Raw genomic sequence first — 16597 nt, 5'->3', positions numbered from 1 at the left:
GATTGTGAGAGTGATATTGAAATAGGGGAAAACAAGAATGATTTAAAAATGAATCTCACAATCCGTCATCCGATTCTTCTTAAAACACTACACTGCGAGGGTGATGAATTGGCTTCTTTATTAAAATGGCACACATTGCACCGTACATATGCACAACAGTAGTATGATTTATACATGCAGGGTTTAAGTGCGATAGAGTGCCTGCACGAAAAGACCACCCTCCTCGCAAAACACGTATCCTTGTTTTGCCTGGTGATTAATTCTGTAGAGTACGTACGGTATGAAGGAGGAGGACAGGGTGAACCGGCATAAAGTGGTCGAAGCATTTATTTCAAAGTAGGGAGAGAGAGAGAGAGAGAGAGAGAGAGAGAGAGAGAGAGAGAGAGAGAGAGAGAGAGAGAGAAAGAGAGAGAGAAAGAGAGAGTGTGTAAACTCGGGACCGGCGCCATGTGCATCAGCAGCCCCTTTCTCTATTATATCCTCGCACATACATAATGCATTGTGCGGCGTGTGCGTTGTTATACATGCATCATGGTGCGGTAATTGCTCAGGTATTACGTGGACACAGGAATAGAGGGCGACCGTGAGTGCGTCTACTCACATTTGCATTCCTCCGTACGTTCGTCGGAATTGTCCTCGCAATCGTTATCTCCATCGCAGACCCACGTAACTGGTATGCATTTCGCGTTGTCGCAGCGGTATTGTCGCAGCGGACATGCGCCCGCACCTGAAATTCAAATTAATCGTATCAGTGGAGACTCATTTTAGGGAGAGATAATTACACCTATCTCATCCTGACAAGCAATATGTTTCAGAGACTCGGCGTGTTTCCGCTTTGGTAATCGTGTCTCTGGTTACATGCAGGTGTAAATAGTTGCCAACCGCAGATGATCTGCGCGACTTTCTTCTCGACAATCGGGGCTGCCGCCGTGCGAAGACCCGACTTTTGATTATCTAATCTTAGCTCGCGGTGTGTGCCGAAAGCTTCGGAACTTGCACGGGCTTTGGGCGCGCCTATTGTCTTCAATATGTAAGGACAATGGTGGAGAGGCTTGTCTGAATTTAAACGTGCCTGGAGATCACATAGATTATACTCCACAAACAGTTACCCGTGAACTGCCCGACCGTAAGGTAAGTGTACCAGTTATTGACCATGTCCTAATTACCGATCTTTATTGGTTATATCTGTTTGATCCTTAGTTCTAAAATTACCAAAAAATTAATTTGTAGTGTCTAACCCTCCGGCGATTGGTTTTATTCATCGAGAAACTCACAATTTGTGCTGTCAATTTATAATCTTGGAAAATAAAAGGGTCGGTAATTGGATCTAAACGTGTCAATAACTGGTACACTTACCATATATAACACGTAAATTTAGATAAAGTCTCGACGGATCCGATTAGCCTGGGTATAATTGAGATTAAGGAAATTATGTACAATCAGTTATCAACGACTCGTAAATCGAGAAATTAACCGAACAGTATACAATAATTTATGGATATTTGAAGATGATCGGATTCCACGGACTCGTGACTTATGGAGAGCATTACGTTGTCATTGTACATAGCCACTACAAACCTACATAGAATCTGGCTATATCCAATTTAGTCAAAACGAAATAATAATTTCGATCCACGGACACGTGTGCCAAACGCGCAGAGTTTGTTTATCCGCCGAAAGTCATCGTTCAAGGTTTTAAACACGCTGACGTCGTATTTACATCACCTTGATTACACACTGGGAGTTTGATGAATATTGTTATTTGGATGGATAAAAAAAAATTTCTATACCGAGGTGAATAGAACTGCGCTGCAGCAATAACAATAAAACAAAATTATATAAAAAATAGAATTATCTCTGCCTAACTAATTGTAAGCAAAGATGCGTATACGTTTACCCGATGATGCGAACAATCTTTTTCTTTTCCCACAACACGATTATTGTTTGCTATGTGAAAATTTCACAGACTTATTTTTAGCATTTTCATGCTTATTTTCGGAGACGATGGTTCTGCCAGTTTTTTACATGCTTGTATCTTTCTTTTAGTTTTTATTTTCTTGGCGATTCGAAATGTTTACGCGAGTGTTATACTATATTATTATACCCACACGTGACTTTGTTACGACACGTGAATCGATCAGCTTCACGTGTATTCCTTCATTCACGCGTTAAATTTGTTCTATAGAAAATGAAGTAGTGATAAAAACAAAATTCATCCATCTTATACTCGCGATTCATTCCTTTCACAGCGTTATGGAATTTCTTCAGTAAACGATCAATCGTCGTTCACACAATATCTACAGGATAGGCCTTAGAAGGATGTATGCCGCATTGCGTTTACAAAAGTGATAAAATTCTAATGTACTTTTAAAAATTTTTATCCTAATAGTAACTAAACGTCGAGTCGAGGGTATGCGGTAAATTTGTTTCCGCAGGAAGTATCACGCCACTGAAAAAGCTCCGGTTACACCAAACATAAATTAAGTATCACAGAGTGCGAAAAATGCTCAGTATCCGAATGACGTAATGTTTATGGACATTCGAAATGGCATATTACAACTGAAGTATAATTTGACACGCATCATAAATATTTCTGGGAAGAATATGAGTCAGAATTATGTTATTAATCATGTACAACATGTTTGACCTACGTCGAAGGTGCGACAACCCGATAACGAAGTTAATGAATGAGTGACGTATCAATGTTTGGCTTTTTCTTTCGCGCGGTGGGATCGTACGAATACAATCACCGAATTGCAAAATTCCTGCGAGACGTTATCCGTGTATGTTCTACAGATCAACGGAAGTGAGGAAAGAAGAGTGATTGTGATCGGGCACGCGTGGAAATGTTGGCACACGGGATTATGCGTGCCGTGGCTACTTTCGAAAACAGATTCACGCAACGACGATGACGCGTCAATAAAGAATAGGTATGTACATATACATTCACGTATCCCTACATACATGCATGGACAGAAGGACCGGACGACGTGCGCCTGATGTTCACACACAAACAACAGAGACGCGTGCGTCGAGGAGAAACATTAACGGATTGAACCTAAGGTGTAATGAAAAAGGTTGGAACGTGTAACGAAACAGGCCAAAAGGAAATTCTAGCCGTCGTTGATCGCGAGCCAAAACGGTAACTCGCTGGTGTATAACTGACCATACCCTGGTGCGAATGCGTTGGACGAAAGTCGAAAGTTAAACCCACGGATCCGACAAACCGATTCTACAATTAGGTGGACGCATTTATGTTTGATACAACTATCTTGACACTGGCCCACTTAGCTCTCTATTTGTCAAGTTTACGCCTGTGTATATCATTTACAAGGAGGCGCAGCGACGGATCCGAGGGTCGGATAGAAAAAAGGAGGAATGCTCCGGCGATTAGAGAGACGACTGTCGTTTATCCCTCTCTGACATTTCTATCATCGTGCCGAGACACGCGCGCGTATTTGAAACTAGACACAAACACAGGCACGATTATTAAGCGAGCCGGTCGGCCCGACGCGACACGCGTGAGCCAGTTATCGTCGCGTCAAGATCTTCGCGGCGTTTCCACAAGACAACAACCGTTGGACGAGAAGTGAAACGGTTATAGTCAAGCAGGTAACTCGGACTTACTTTCGGTGGAAAACCCGTGGACGAGGTTGACCGAGGCTGTTATAGCCAGGACGAAGAGCAGGGACGAGGCGGCTGCCGTGAGCCTGCGAATATAGCTCCACCCCATGTCGCCCCTTTCGATGAAACACGACGCACTCCTCTTCCGTCGGATTCACCCTCCCAGCTTCCTCCACCGCCGCCAGCACCACCACACCACCACCAGCACCGATTTGGTAAACACTAGCGGACGACGCGGCGAGAGTCGGAAACGTCTTGCAATCAGAGTGCGCGAGGCATCCGACTTTCGAGCGAATGTCGCTCGGTTTAAAGGTGTCGCCGACGTCGATGTGAGACCGCCGGATTCCTAAGTCTAGCGTTTTGCTAGAAAATAGCGATAAGTCTCGTAACTCAACTCGCGTGTACACCCGCTCCGCACGATTCTACACGTCTCACTCGCCCGGGCGACACGGGAGGAACTGGTGTGATGCACCGAATCGCGCCACCGGCGCGCGCACCGTTGTATGGAGGCCGATGACGAGCCTCGCCAGGCACTTTTCTCCCTTCGCCGGGTCCGTCGAACGTCGCCGCTCTCGCAACATCCGATTTTTACTCTCCGGTTTTGCCTCCTACCCACCATGCCGAAAAGTTGGCATTTAACAATTCGCACCCCCCCCCCCCCTCCTCCTGCCCTACGCGTACCCGCAGCGCTTACGGAAAACCCCTCGATCCAATCTTACGCGAAATTCGGGACTTTAGGATTCGCGCATTCGTGGACAGTCCTGAGGGTGGTTACCAACCGGGGACAGTCGGGCGATTCTCAAGTTCCTGGGAGGGTCTTGACTTGGATACGTTTTATCAACGTGTCTCATGGTGTCACTACCGATACTGCAGAATCCTCCTTCTTTCGTTTTAGGTTCTGCGTACCGAAACACCTTGTACACTTCGTTGTTGATTATGAATTCAAAATTCTTCTATGCAATTGTAGGATCGGAAGTACGGAAAAACAAAGTTTGCGGTTGCTGGTTTTCGCGGTGAAACCAAGGCAAATCACGATTCTGATTATTCCTAATCTGCGCACCTCGTACGCAGCGTATAAGATCGGTAGGCGACGTAACAGCGTGATTGGATCCCACGTGGAAAAACACAGTCGGCAAATCCGAACGGTGACGTCATTGGAACGATCGCCTGTTCCGTGACGTATCAAGCACATGTGTGTGTATTTGTGTAGCTACAAGCTAGGAGAGCGGCGAGACATGACTCGTGGGCTCGACTCTTGTTTACCGTTTCATTCCGCAGGTTTATTCCGGTCGATTAAAAATTGGTGACTAGTTTGACTACGACTCTGTTTCTTTTTTTGTTCCGAGTATAGAGGCAAAGCAGTACGTGTCTCACTACTTAGTTCTCCGCATATCTCAAACACGTAAAAGGGCCTAACAGTCCCATTCTATACGCAATATTGAACAAAAACACTCCAATGCGTTTTCATCTGACAAAGAAATAAAAAAATGGCATGGATTCTACGAAATCGCAATAGTAAATTCGTAGAATTAATGTTATTGCTTTGCTTCTGCGTCAGATAAAAATGCTTGGAAGTGTTTTTGTTCAAAATTGTGTATAGAATAGGGCTGTTGAGCGCTTTTTCGTGTTCCAGATACGTAGACTTTGATATTTGGAGATATACACGTCAACGTCGAAATCGACCAGGGCACCTCCTTAAAATTGAAGAGGATCGCCGCTACGTGTAACGGTGTGAAAACGTAGAATATGTAGAAAAGCATTAGCATTATGTTATGCGCAGAAGTTATAACTTAGACTTTGCATTTCCTAGTTACAGTTTCGTGTTTTCAAAACTTATTCGTTTCTGCACGTGAGGATTGACCAGCGTGGCGGATGTTTAAAATATCTCGAGTCCCACAAGTTCGCGAAAGTTTTTAGAGCGCGGCGTCTTTTATTTGCTACTCGTTGTAATTAAAAATAGATATCCGCACAGCTTGGAAAACCCTATTCGGGCTCACCTCATAGGCGTAGTACATTTCGTTCCCTTTGAAGGCATCTACTATCCACTCATTCCCAGGATAATTGTCAAAATTAATTGACGATTAATTTAAATCATTTCAAATGGTTTATAATCTGTATAATACGCTTATTGTTTGACGGCGTATGCGGTAAACGCTTGGTGCTGCGGTATGTATGCTTCGTGCACTGCGTGTAATTGTGCGGTCAAGTTCTCGTGTTGCATGGTAATTAGTGGTGCTAAATGAAAATATTCAAATAATAATTTTACTACCGTATTCTGCGAAATGGCAGAAAATTTCATATTCGTGTGATGTAGAAACTATATTTATGATCATTTTCAACTTTTTCCTCAGCATAAGTGTTTGTTAGTTACGGCACAGAGAACGATTTCGTGTTGATGCTTATTTTTGCGAAGGATTTTAATTTCAATGTTTTTTTCTAGGCAAGGGTATTCCTTCTCGTACTTATTTAAACATACATTGTCATTTTGGCGGTTTCCGAGTTTGAAAGTAAATTTTTCTTGGCAGCTTCCACTTCAATGTACTTGGCGCAAGGTTTTTGCACCAGAGATACTTTTTGCGAGTGACAATCTTCCGCTCCCAGACAGCACAAAACTTGACGTCAACGAAAAGATGTCTAAAGGACGTCTTACGCGACATTTTCTGACGACTTCAAGTTTTGTACCGTCTGGGTTAACATTTGTATGTATATTTGTATAGTTGAAAATTTACTACGACGCATTATATTCGGTAATATAATATTTAAATTACATTAATGAAGTGAACGCGCGATAAAACGTTGTTGGAATTTGTCAAGTTCAATATATCCTGAATTAATATGCATTTCGCAGCCACTGTACGTCATACCTAGATACAAACAAGTACAAGAAAATAATTCGAACCAAAGTACCGGGCTTTTATAGTGTTTTTATCTCGAACAGCCTTCGCTTCACGGCTTGAATATCGGCTAGGTTTCGTTCTCGCTTTCAGTTATCAGCAGTATAATTGTTTATTGATATTACCGACGACCCCAAACATATCCAATAATATGCATTCCACCGTATTATTCGTATCATAATACTTTTTGTGTTGCGAGTTGGCTTGAATTGAAACATATGGTAGATAACGAATAATAACAAATATCACCACACCAAACACATGTATGACATAGCTTCCACGTTATAGACGTAAGCGTATTTTCTGTTATCACGTTCGCCTCTTTTTTTCCTTGTTGGTAAGATTTTATCACAATCCTCGGAACACTAAATTCGCATGCGTTACATATTTGTAAAATAAACCACAATAGAAGCAGGTTCGGGCATCGTACTACGTACAATAAAAGCTGACGCATCACGTGCGACGAGTAAATGTGATTTATTTTCTTGCAGAAAAATGTCAGGATAACTGCAGTCTACGTTTAAATCGATTCCATCGTGGAAGGCTCAGTGTAGTTAACTACGTACATGGTTTTATTAATTAAAAAGTGTTCCGTGACTAATGATGAAAATATTCTTTACTAGTACATCTATAGAACCGTTATTTTGTCGTAATCGCGGCAACATTTTTTGTACGGTAACAGAAATCTGTGGTAGATTTATACATGTTCGTATAGGCAACGAAACGACTGGTATAGCAGACTTTTATACAACTGTTTCAAAAAACTATCGAAATCTAATATAAAAATACATTCAATTTTTCTTAAATTACACAGGCTTGTATTGAGTATAACAGTATTCGTGATGCATAGATACATACAAATATTAATACAATAAATAAATCGATGAGTATTTGGTATCGGGATTATTAGGGGCTAAAACTAATAACTAGCCAAAGTGTCAACAGGATTTTCTTTCTGATGAATACAATCTAACGTTTAATACTTAATTGTGTGTGTATATAATGCTATTGCCTAATTCAGGTAAAACAGTTTTTTTTTTTTTATATATAATAATAGTGTTTGAGAGTATAACTCGTTAAGAGGTTATTATTTTTAGTTATACTTTAAATACCTTAAAAATATTGTAACACTGGTGTACATCAGTTGAGCGATAGCAAAGATTCTATTCCATTAATCTTTATAGTAAAAATATTCGTATTGTCAACACACGAATTAAGCAGTACATACATATATGATTAGCTAAAAATTTTCCCGGCATCTTTACTATCATACACATATACACCAATCTAATATCTGTTCTGTGATAGTTTGTGGATTCATAACAGCTTAAGTCTAAATTATTCGAGTTTATTTACTTTAATTTTGTTCTTTAACAGTCTGAAGAATGACCGGCGCCTAAGCCATTCACGTTACTTTTCATTGTCAAAATTCAATAAGATTAACTTCTCTGGTTAAAGTGTTAATTCCAGAGGATGTGATGACGGTAGATTTAAGATTTCGAACGTGAGATTTGAAGCTGGGCATGTTCTCCCAAGCTTGATCTCTAACCACCCCTTGATTTCTTGGGTACATCAGCAAGGGGTCTTTACCAGTTTTCTTACACAGCCTTTCTTGTAACGTAATCAGCCTAGATCGCCAATATTCGTAACTTGACTGTTTTAGTATCATTACCCACTGCTCGACTTTTGATTCCGATTGAGCGCTAAAGACATGACGCTTATCATGCTCATCCCTAAACGATATACTAAATGCAAATGCACCCTCAGTCGTTGTATCCAAATTAATACTGCAGTTTTCCAAAACCATTACACCCGAGGGCTGCCTCTTGTCGATTTGACCAAGGTCGTTGATGTTGAAGTAAAAGAGCAGGTTCCATCGTAGCTTGAACCATTTTTCTTTAAAACCTGAAAAACAAATACAAATTATATGCTTATGTTCGACATGAGTTTCTTAACAATGTAGTTTTATTACTGCAGTACTTTTCTAGTCTTATCAAATAAAGTGATGCAAGCATTGGTTTGTGAATTGAAAAACAGTTTTTTGCAGAATGTTTTGTTCTCTTGATTTGCTTTTGTTTTGAAGTCCAAAGCAGTTACCAAATATTTAATTGCATTTCTCGGGAAAAAAAAACACTGCTGGATACTCTCTTACTTTCTATTTCTTCGATATTGGTTTGTAAAATATCTAGCGATGTTTTCCTGTTTACTGAACTGTTAGATAATTTGCGGTGAGATCGAAAAAGTTCACAGTCTGTACAAATTCGTCCGTCACGGTCGGATGCAGTCAAAGTAAAAGTAATTACTGCAAGATAGTGCAGACTGTGTTCCACATAAAACGGTGTGTAAAATTTGTCAACAATACTCTAAATTGATGCAATTTTCGTGCAGATCAACAATATCGCAACAAATGCAAATTACGTTTGTTTGATCTATATTTCTAAATCTAAACTAGAATAAATTTAATTGAATAATTGCACTAAATACAGTTGACTGCTTATTTATCATTATATATTTAATAATTTTTCCTTCGAGATATTGTACTCTTTTAAACAAATCGCTCAATGCTTGTGTTGCAAATTACGTTGCAAAAAGATGAGATTTAGTATATTTAAACGCTTCTTGGATCAACGAGACTTCGTAGCAAGAACGAGACGCGCGAAGAGCGTCAAAACACTAATATAATCATAATAATTCAACGGATATTTTTTGCCCGAAGGTGAATCCAACGTTGAAGATTAGCACGTCTTTGAGGTTATGTAAATGAGATAGCGTCGATAGTAATTGTGACGCGGTGATTGCTGACATCACGTTCTCAGTGTCAGGGAGTGTATGTGAGCTGGTTAAGCAAATTAGAGCTACAAATTCGGGATAGGCCGGATTATTGTCAACTTTTTACGTACTAACCCGACTTGTGTGCTCTCTTGTGATTTAGTCGACCCTCGAGGTCGGCGGGTCCGTTGCTGGCTTCAGCGAGTTCCTTTTCATTGAATTTCATTTTTTGAAAATGATTAACCTTCACAATACGACTGTCATTACGCAGCCATGGATATAAGATGCTACCAATCGGTGCTTCTGCGCTTCTTATCAACCACAACGCAACATAACCTTTTTCAAACATCGACTCATCTGACAGATGAGCCAGTTATTATTGCTCAGCTTCCTCGGATTATTCCTAGGTGACGCTAGTCGTTCAAATTCCGTACCGTCGCGCAATTTGTTTCGCGCACATTTTGTACCGCGGTGTCGAACAAACGTTTTGAAAACTGGTTTCACGTAGACTCGTCGCTATTATTACGGACGTGATGTACCACGAAGATGGTCAACTTTAACCCTCACCAGTTTCAATTTTGTTCAAATTTTTTTACCTACCAGTAGCTTCTTTAAAATAGCCAATTTATTTTCATACAAATTTCTATCCAATCTCCTCTGAGTCGCAAGTACGTTGACCAAGTATTAAAATCTTTACAATTTGCTATACTTAGTATTTACTGACTAAACTGTGACATATTTTCACCATTATCGAAACCTTCGCAGCATTGATAAAAGAATGCCGTAACCGAACAAATCTGTTCAAAAACTTTTTGGTTGCATGCGAATATAACGAGCGGAAATCTATTCCTGCACTAAATAGTGATTCAATGACAAGAATACATTTCTTGGCACTACTGTTGCGTATTTTTAGGTACTTGTATTCGGTATAGCGTTTAAAATTACGCTATTCCAACATTTTCACATTAGTGATGCGTAGACTTTGATGATGGTCAAAGTAAGTGACCCAGTGTCCGCACCTCGTCAAATTATTATTACCGTCATATCGTATAGGTACTATTGTATATTTTCCTGTCACAGAAGCACAAATGGTCACGGCTCGTTCGCTAGCGCACGTAAAATGGAACGGGTTATTTTAACTAGAATGTTTCAAACAGTTAGATCTTTTCCTGAGGTGTACTGTACCGATTTGTTGTAAGCGAAGTTTGCGATTACGGAGGTTTGTGAGTGATTGCTGAAGGCGCCATTGCGCTGGTACACTTTCAATATCGTAACCCCGTAGTGTGCAATTAATCGGTGCCCAGTCCATCGTAAACAAGGGACCACGATAACTAACGTGATTGCTTCCTGATCGGACTATTCGTGTTACAGTAATTAAATCGTTGATGGATTATACTGGCTGTAAAAATTATACTCATACGGGTATGTTTATAACGATTTAAATAGCACGGCTAATTCATCCGTACTTATTCATGTTTGTTTATATTCTAAAATTCTTGTGAATTCAGGAATGGAAATTCTGTATAATGACGATAAAAGCAGTCTTTCGCAGGAAGAAGCTTTTTAAGTTAATCTGTAGCTGTATAGATTAATATAGAAATCGAAGCGAGAATCAGTGAAAGTCAAGGTCTAGACCGATCATTCGTAGAAAGAGATGTAAGTCCTTGATTAGATAAATTCATGGGCAAGCAACCAACGTTGTCATTGCACATGGTTATTTTAATCATCTACAAAACGTATAATCTACGTACATATTTATCGTCGACACGAATGAGCAAGCTACATGAAGCAAATGTAATTAATTTCGACGGTGATTCGACTCAAATCTTCCTCTGAATTTCCACGAAAGTGTAAATATTTTTTCTCATGATCGGTGAGAGAATAATAACTTCAATAATTTTAATGTCATTTGCAATTAATACGTACACGATGTGCGTATAGATAGCTGCAGTTAACGTCTTGAGCTGTACGAGATGGGCACGGCGATTAATTGGTAGGTATGAGTAAAAATTTACCGTGGTGAATAATAAAAATACTTCCTCCTTGTATTAAGCCTATAAAATTGTATGCAAAAGTAAGAACAAATTTAAATAATCATTTTCCCATAAAGCAGACATGGAAAAGAAGAATAAAATTGATTCAGAAGGTGACTATCAAACGATCTACGCGTCGATGGCTATTACATGTAAATCCTTATAGCACGCAATTTTCGGCTTCCCACAACGAACAAGCCATAAATGTATCTAATTATTACCCTCTGTATAATGCCTCAAGAATATAATTGTTATTGGGGAGATGACCATTGTATACGAAGTTTATGAATTTTGTAGTTTACTTTCTTTACTTTCTATACCGTGGTCGTAAAATGAATAGTAGCTTAATCCGTCACAGGAAATATATGACAATAATGGGAAAGGAAAGCATCGCCACAATTTCATTTTAATTTTTGCTGATCAACGAAATATGCCGAATCGTGCCGCCAATTCCATAGCGAGTAGTATTATCACACATACATCTTTGTTCCTTAAATGCATGGGCAACATGTGTGAGAGGTTGGACTTTTGCAAATTAAAACACAGAAAATAATTTAATCAAATAGCTACCAGACAGGTATGCTAAATAATTTTTTCATCTTAGGTGGATTGCAGAATGGCTTGAAACAGGTGCCAGTGAAGAATTTTTCGAAACTCATATCGAAATATAAATATTGCGCAAGTGGATCTTGGAAAATTGAGGTAAGCTTGTTGGGCTACGACTTTACAAATTTCAAAAGGGTATAAACTTACGCAATGAAGAATAGCACCGAGACTTTGCCAGTTGACTCGAAGATATATCGCGAAATTTTTTGCGGAGATATTATACTTTGTACTTATTATTTGCAGGCCGAAACTACATTGACTTTTATGGGGTAATCCCCACTATTTTGTGATGAAACTCAGACCGTGTAATTGCCTCGTTATTACTTGCCCGGTGAAAGTAATACCGCAGATTTGTCACTTTTCGTAAATATGGCGAAAACGATTTCGTATCGAGTATGGATCATGTGTAGATTATTACGACTTATGTGACATGCTATGCTAATTCAGCAAGTTCGCCGAAAATTGATTCTGTGCCTTCATCGTTCGTATCGTAATCGATTATTTTTACTGCTCGTTGGTATACTGTTTTTTGCACTGCCATGTGTTTCGTTGCTATAGCGTAGTTGCCTTTCTCATACAGATGCAGCTCCAATCTGACCTGTACGAATAAAACTGCGAAAACAGGTACCAGTAATCCTTTGACCTTTTGTCAAGGCTAGGCGAAGAGTTTGAATATTAACAATTTTTGTGATCGGTGTGATACTTTCTTTTTCTATTTACGAAAAGCGGTGGGTTTTAGTTACTTACATATTTTTAATACCTTGAACGGATTTGTTTTTCAGAAGAAGCAAAAATTGCGAAAACTGACAACTGAAATAAAAGGGTTCCAATCAACGTTGCGAATTTTCAATGTAGATATGAGCTATCGGTTTTTTCTATTAACGTTCATGGTGATAGGAATGTGTGACACGTTCGGTGAGACCAAGCAACTTTCGTCATCAAGTTATCCAAGTATTAGCAATTGATCACTTTGCACATTATAACATTTACTATAATACATTTCGGTTTATTGTATCATACAAAAATTCATCGTTTAAATTTTCATCGTATTTCCATGGCGAATTTGAAACCACTTTTTAGAATATCAAAATAATAGTTACATTTTCAACTTTTCTAAATCACTTCAATCATTTATTTACCCAGGTCAATCTTTTTGGCGAAATAATTTGCCGATTTCCTTGGATGAATCCACGTCGCCAGACGTTCAGCTAGAACGTGATACTCTCAGTTATCTTGAGCCTGCATCGAGAGCCAAACGGTAAACATTACAAAATTACAAGTTTGCTTGGCGTGAAATTGAGATTCCATTTAAAAGGGTTTAATATTTTGTGTACCTACTCGCAACATGGTTCTTGATGTTGAGCGTTACACAAGTTCAGCATTTTTACGGTAATCCTGGGCGTTGATTCAATTATACGAAATTAGTGAATTAAACACTTACGCCTGTACGTAGGAAAATAGTCACTCGGTACGATAAAATAGAATGAATAAAAAATTTAAAAAACAAGCTGAATCATTAATTTTATTTTATAGGTTTGATGACCGTCAAAATATGGCGAACAGCTTTTATAAACGCAGACAAACGTCCAAAAATTCCGGTAAGAGTTCATAACTTATACAAGTTTTTTATTTTTGTCTTGCCTATATGTAATATATGGTACTGCTAATGAGTAACGCTATTACGGGTGAATTGCTACCATTTATTGCTACTCACTATCGTGTTTTGCATTTACCTGGAGATTTTTGGGATTTGATAACTCACTTTCCTTGACCCGTCTGCATTAGTCGATTGAACGTAAATAATTCCTTCACCTGATTATTCGATTTCTTTTTTTCCCACCTATGTTTCGTAATCCCGTATATTTTACGGCACGCACTGTTAAATTCCAACGTTTGAAAAACGTTATGGTCATTTTGAAACACATGACCGTGAGAAAATCATACGCAATCTATCATGATGTTCATCTGGAACTAGAATTACCAGATGCGCGCTACACGATATTCAATTACGGTCCCAGCAATTCGATGAGGGATCTACGGGTTTTGAACCGGTCCGAAAAAAAGTTTGCGAGGTCTACTCGATGTAAGAGCAACAAGAGGCAAGTTTCTGAACGAGTTCGCACCGTGCCAACCAACCGTTTATTCGATAACGATGGAGCCAGGCAGTCTACTCGGTAAAACAGATAGAAAAAAAAAAGAAAAGAAATATCAGTCACAGAAATGCTATGCGACCTGAATTCTAATATATTTCTTGCTTCAGGAACTGGAAATCGAACGCTAAGAGGCCGAATTTTGATCTGGAGGTCGCCGGCAAAGATCGTAGCAATAATCTTGATTCCGCAACAGACGAATCTAATGCCAGACGGTTTTACTGGGAACCGATCTTTGACGGTGGTGTAATTGAATCTATTGGAAGTCTTTTTAGTGATAGAATCAAAGACGAAGCGAACAGGTGGGATCACCTTAACAGGCCATGATGATGATCCCGTCTCGAAGGTTATAAATTCAATTTGCATTTTCAGGGAAAGGATAGAAAGGGAAGAGATTCGGAACGAGAAATTGATAAAGAAATATACAGCACTATTGAATGATCCTGAGCAGTATAAAAAGCTTCAACAAGAGTCTACGAATTCACCCAGCTACATCAACCAGGTGATCAGGCGAACTTTATTGCCGAGGCTTGAAGAAGAGATGAGAGAGTATGCGGCGAACAAGCCGTTATAGTCTTTGACCAGGCGTGGTTCAGACGAATTGAACAAGGCTCGTAGAAGCGATGATCTTCGCAATGACGATACCGCATCGTTCGATACTAAATACCAATAAGAAATTTCGTGAGTCTCCGGAGTGGTCGACACCTTCACGACAGTAAGACTCGGATAATGGCAATGAATACGTCGAACCATCATCAGTCGCTATTAGTATGACAAACTATTTCGAGTAACAAAATAGACTCGAGTTTGATTGCAGGAAGCAAATGGATTCGTGGCGTTGTTTTCTGAACGCGTGCAAGATATGTATTTTTGGATTGTAGTTTAGCCAGTCTGTCATAATTTTATTACCAATATTTCGACTGTACTTACTCATAACCTGGCATATTTTTCGGAGCTCTTTCGTACGGAAGTAGAAAAAACGGCGAAAAAACTGGTTTCTGATCAGCAAACGCTTAAGTTGCGAGCTCCGAGTTCTTGCCGAATCCATTGGTATTAGTTACATCGTCGTTTAATAACAAATTACAAAGAGCATTGGAATTCACCGGGTGATATTACAACTTTACGCAATCGTGCCGATCGGCACGTTTTTGCTGGGTATTCATTTCGTTAAGCCGCTGTTATATCCGCCTTTAATACCCGCGGGTAGTTACACGAGTATAAGTAGAGACGAGGATCAAGGATCATCTGCGGAGCGCAACTTACAAGCCGAAGAATCACCTCAGGAGCGATCCACCGTGAAAAACGAGTGGTCATTAATCAGAACGCGGTTCGTCTTATCGAACGATTTGCGTTTAGTACCCCACATTTATTCACATAATGTATCATCTTATTTCGACGGGAAAATTCGGGAAATAAGGTCCGTAAAAAAAAAAAACCCTAGAGGAAGTTCAACGTACAAGCACTTGATTATCGCGATTTCAATCGAGAAATCGTACGACATGTTTCGCCAGTGTCAGGAATGAAGCTAAACGGATAACTGTTCAAAATTCATAGTTGCCTTCATCGTGCGAATGAGAGATCTTTCAATTCATTTGAATCCCCTTCCTTCTCTCATATTTGCAGATTGTTCTCGTAACTGCGTTTCCCAGCACGATTTTATTAGAATAGTTCACCGAACCTGTGAAATATATACCTTTGAAAAATTGAGATGTGACAGAATGCGTTATCCCCGTCGTTTAACGCAAAGAGGTAAAGGTAAAAGGGTCGTGCACGCTGATCAATTATGAATCTTTTCAATGACTCTGGCACTTGATCGCGTGCACTAGGCGCGGTTTCGGTGAAAGGATAGGTTGTAGAGTGTCATCATCTTGCCTCGTAAACTTGCGGGAGAATGTAACACGGTGTCCGCCGGCTCTATCCGAGAAATAAACGCAGGATTCGACCGACCGGGATTCGCATCAGAACTGCTGGTCAACGTGAAAGGGACGCCTCTTCGATCTGCTAATACTTACAAATAAACAGTCAGTTTCCTTGCGTGGGATTCCACAGTGTAACTTGGTCATCTAATGGAAAAAACACATTACGGCGTTTCTTATCGCATGCCTGTTTTTTACTGTTATTGAGAGCGAAATTTGATTGAATTGTCTTGCAACTCGTCCGCGGGATAATGTGATAGCAAAATGACGAATGCACGTCAATCGTTCGTATAAATATTCTTTTTTTCTTTTCCTCGAAAAGCACCTTTTGTATTTCGGTTCGCATAGTGTGGTCGTGAGAATTGCGTTGCGAGAATTAGTGGGTGATTCATTGTACGTGGATGATTCGCGCGTTCTGAATATTTTTACGGTACGTGCGAATGTTGCAATCAACAGGTTTTATGTGGAATTACACAATATTTTCCTCCTATGCTCTTTCTTTGCAGCTGTAAACGATTTTCGGCGCGATTCGAGACGCAGAAAATTTTCAAGATCATTGACAAATGAAATCGTTGAAAGATGTTAGAATGATGTATCAATTACTT

General features: G+C 39.6%; 3 protein-coding genes across 8 annotated transcripts in view; 1 reads left to right on the top strand and 2 right to left on the bottom strand.

Moving 5' to 3' along the window:
- LOC124301939 (low-density lipoprotein receptor-like) overlaps positions 1-4190 on the bottom strand; it is a 29825-nt gene extending 25635 nt beyond the window's left edge. For 2 of the 6 annotated variants that reach the window (XM_046757616.1, XM_046757624.1), the window contains exons 1-2: positions 3628-4187; positions 602-727 (exon numbers count right to left, since the gene is read on the bottom strand). In XM_046757616.1, coding sequence (XP_046613572.1) covers positions 602-727; positions 3628-3733 — 232 coding nt within the window. In that variant the 5' untranslated portion in view covers positions 3734-4187. Of the gene's footprint in view, positions 1-601; positions 728-3627 lie in introns of all 6 variants that reach the window. The other 4 variants (XM_046757606.1, XM_046757632.1, XM_046757597.1 and 1 more) reach the window with 3 other exon arrangements.
- Positions 4191-6979: 2789 nt separating this feature from the next.
- On the bottom strand, positions 6980-10307 carry LOC124302094 (pleckstrin homology domain-containing family J member 1-like). The gene is made up of 2 exons (XM_046757885.1): positions 9423-10307; positions 6980-8423 (listed from the first exon to the last, which is right to left on the bottom strand). The coding sequence occupies exons 1-2, from the start codon at positions 9634-9636 to the stop codon at positions 7942-7944; spliced, it is 696 nt and encodes a 231-aa protein (XP_046613841.1). The 5' UTR covers positions 9637-10307; the 3' UTR covers positions 6980-7941.
- A 1464-nt stretch (positions 10308-11771) lies between these two features.
- On the top strand, positions 11772-14990 carry LOC124302077 (uncharacterized). The gene is made up of 8 exons (XM_046757861.1): positions 11772-11784; positions 11925-12022; positions 12709-12877; positions 13070-13184; positions 13460-13524; positions 13836-14100; positions 14187-14378; positions 14449-14990. The coding sequence occupies exons 3-8, from the start codon at positions 12784-12786 to the stop codon at positions 14648-14650; spliced, it is 933 nt and encodes a 310-aa protein (XP_046613817.1). The 5' UTR covers positions 11772-11784; positions 11925-12022; positions 12709-12783; the 3' UTR covers positions 14651-14990.
- The last annotated feature ends 1607 nt before the right edge of the window (positions 14991-16597 follow it).

This window comes from Neodiprion virginianus, chromosome 1, assembly GCF_021901495.1.
Source record: "Neodiprion virginianus isolate iyNeoVirg1 chromosome 1, iyNeoVirg1.1, whole genome shotgun sequence".
In the NCBI taxonomy this organism is placed as follows: domain Eukaryota; kingdom Metazoa; phylum Arthropoda; class Insecta; order Hymenoptera; family Diprionidae; genus Neodiprion; species Neodiprion virginianus.
This window is presented reverse-complemented; position numbering and strand designations above follow the sequence as displayed.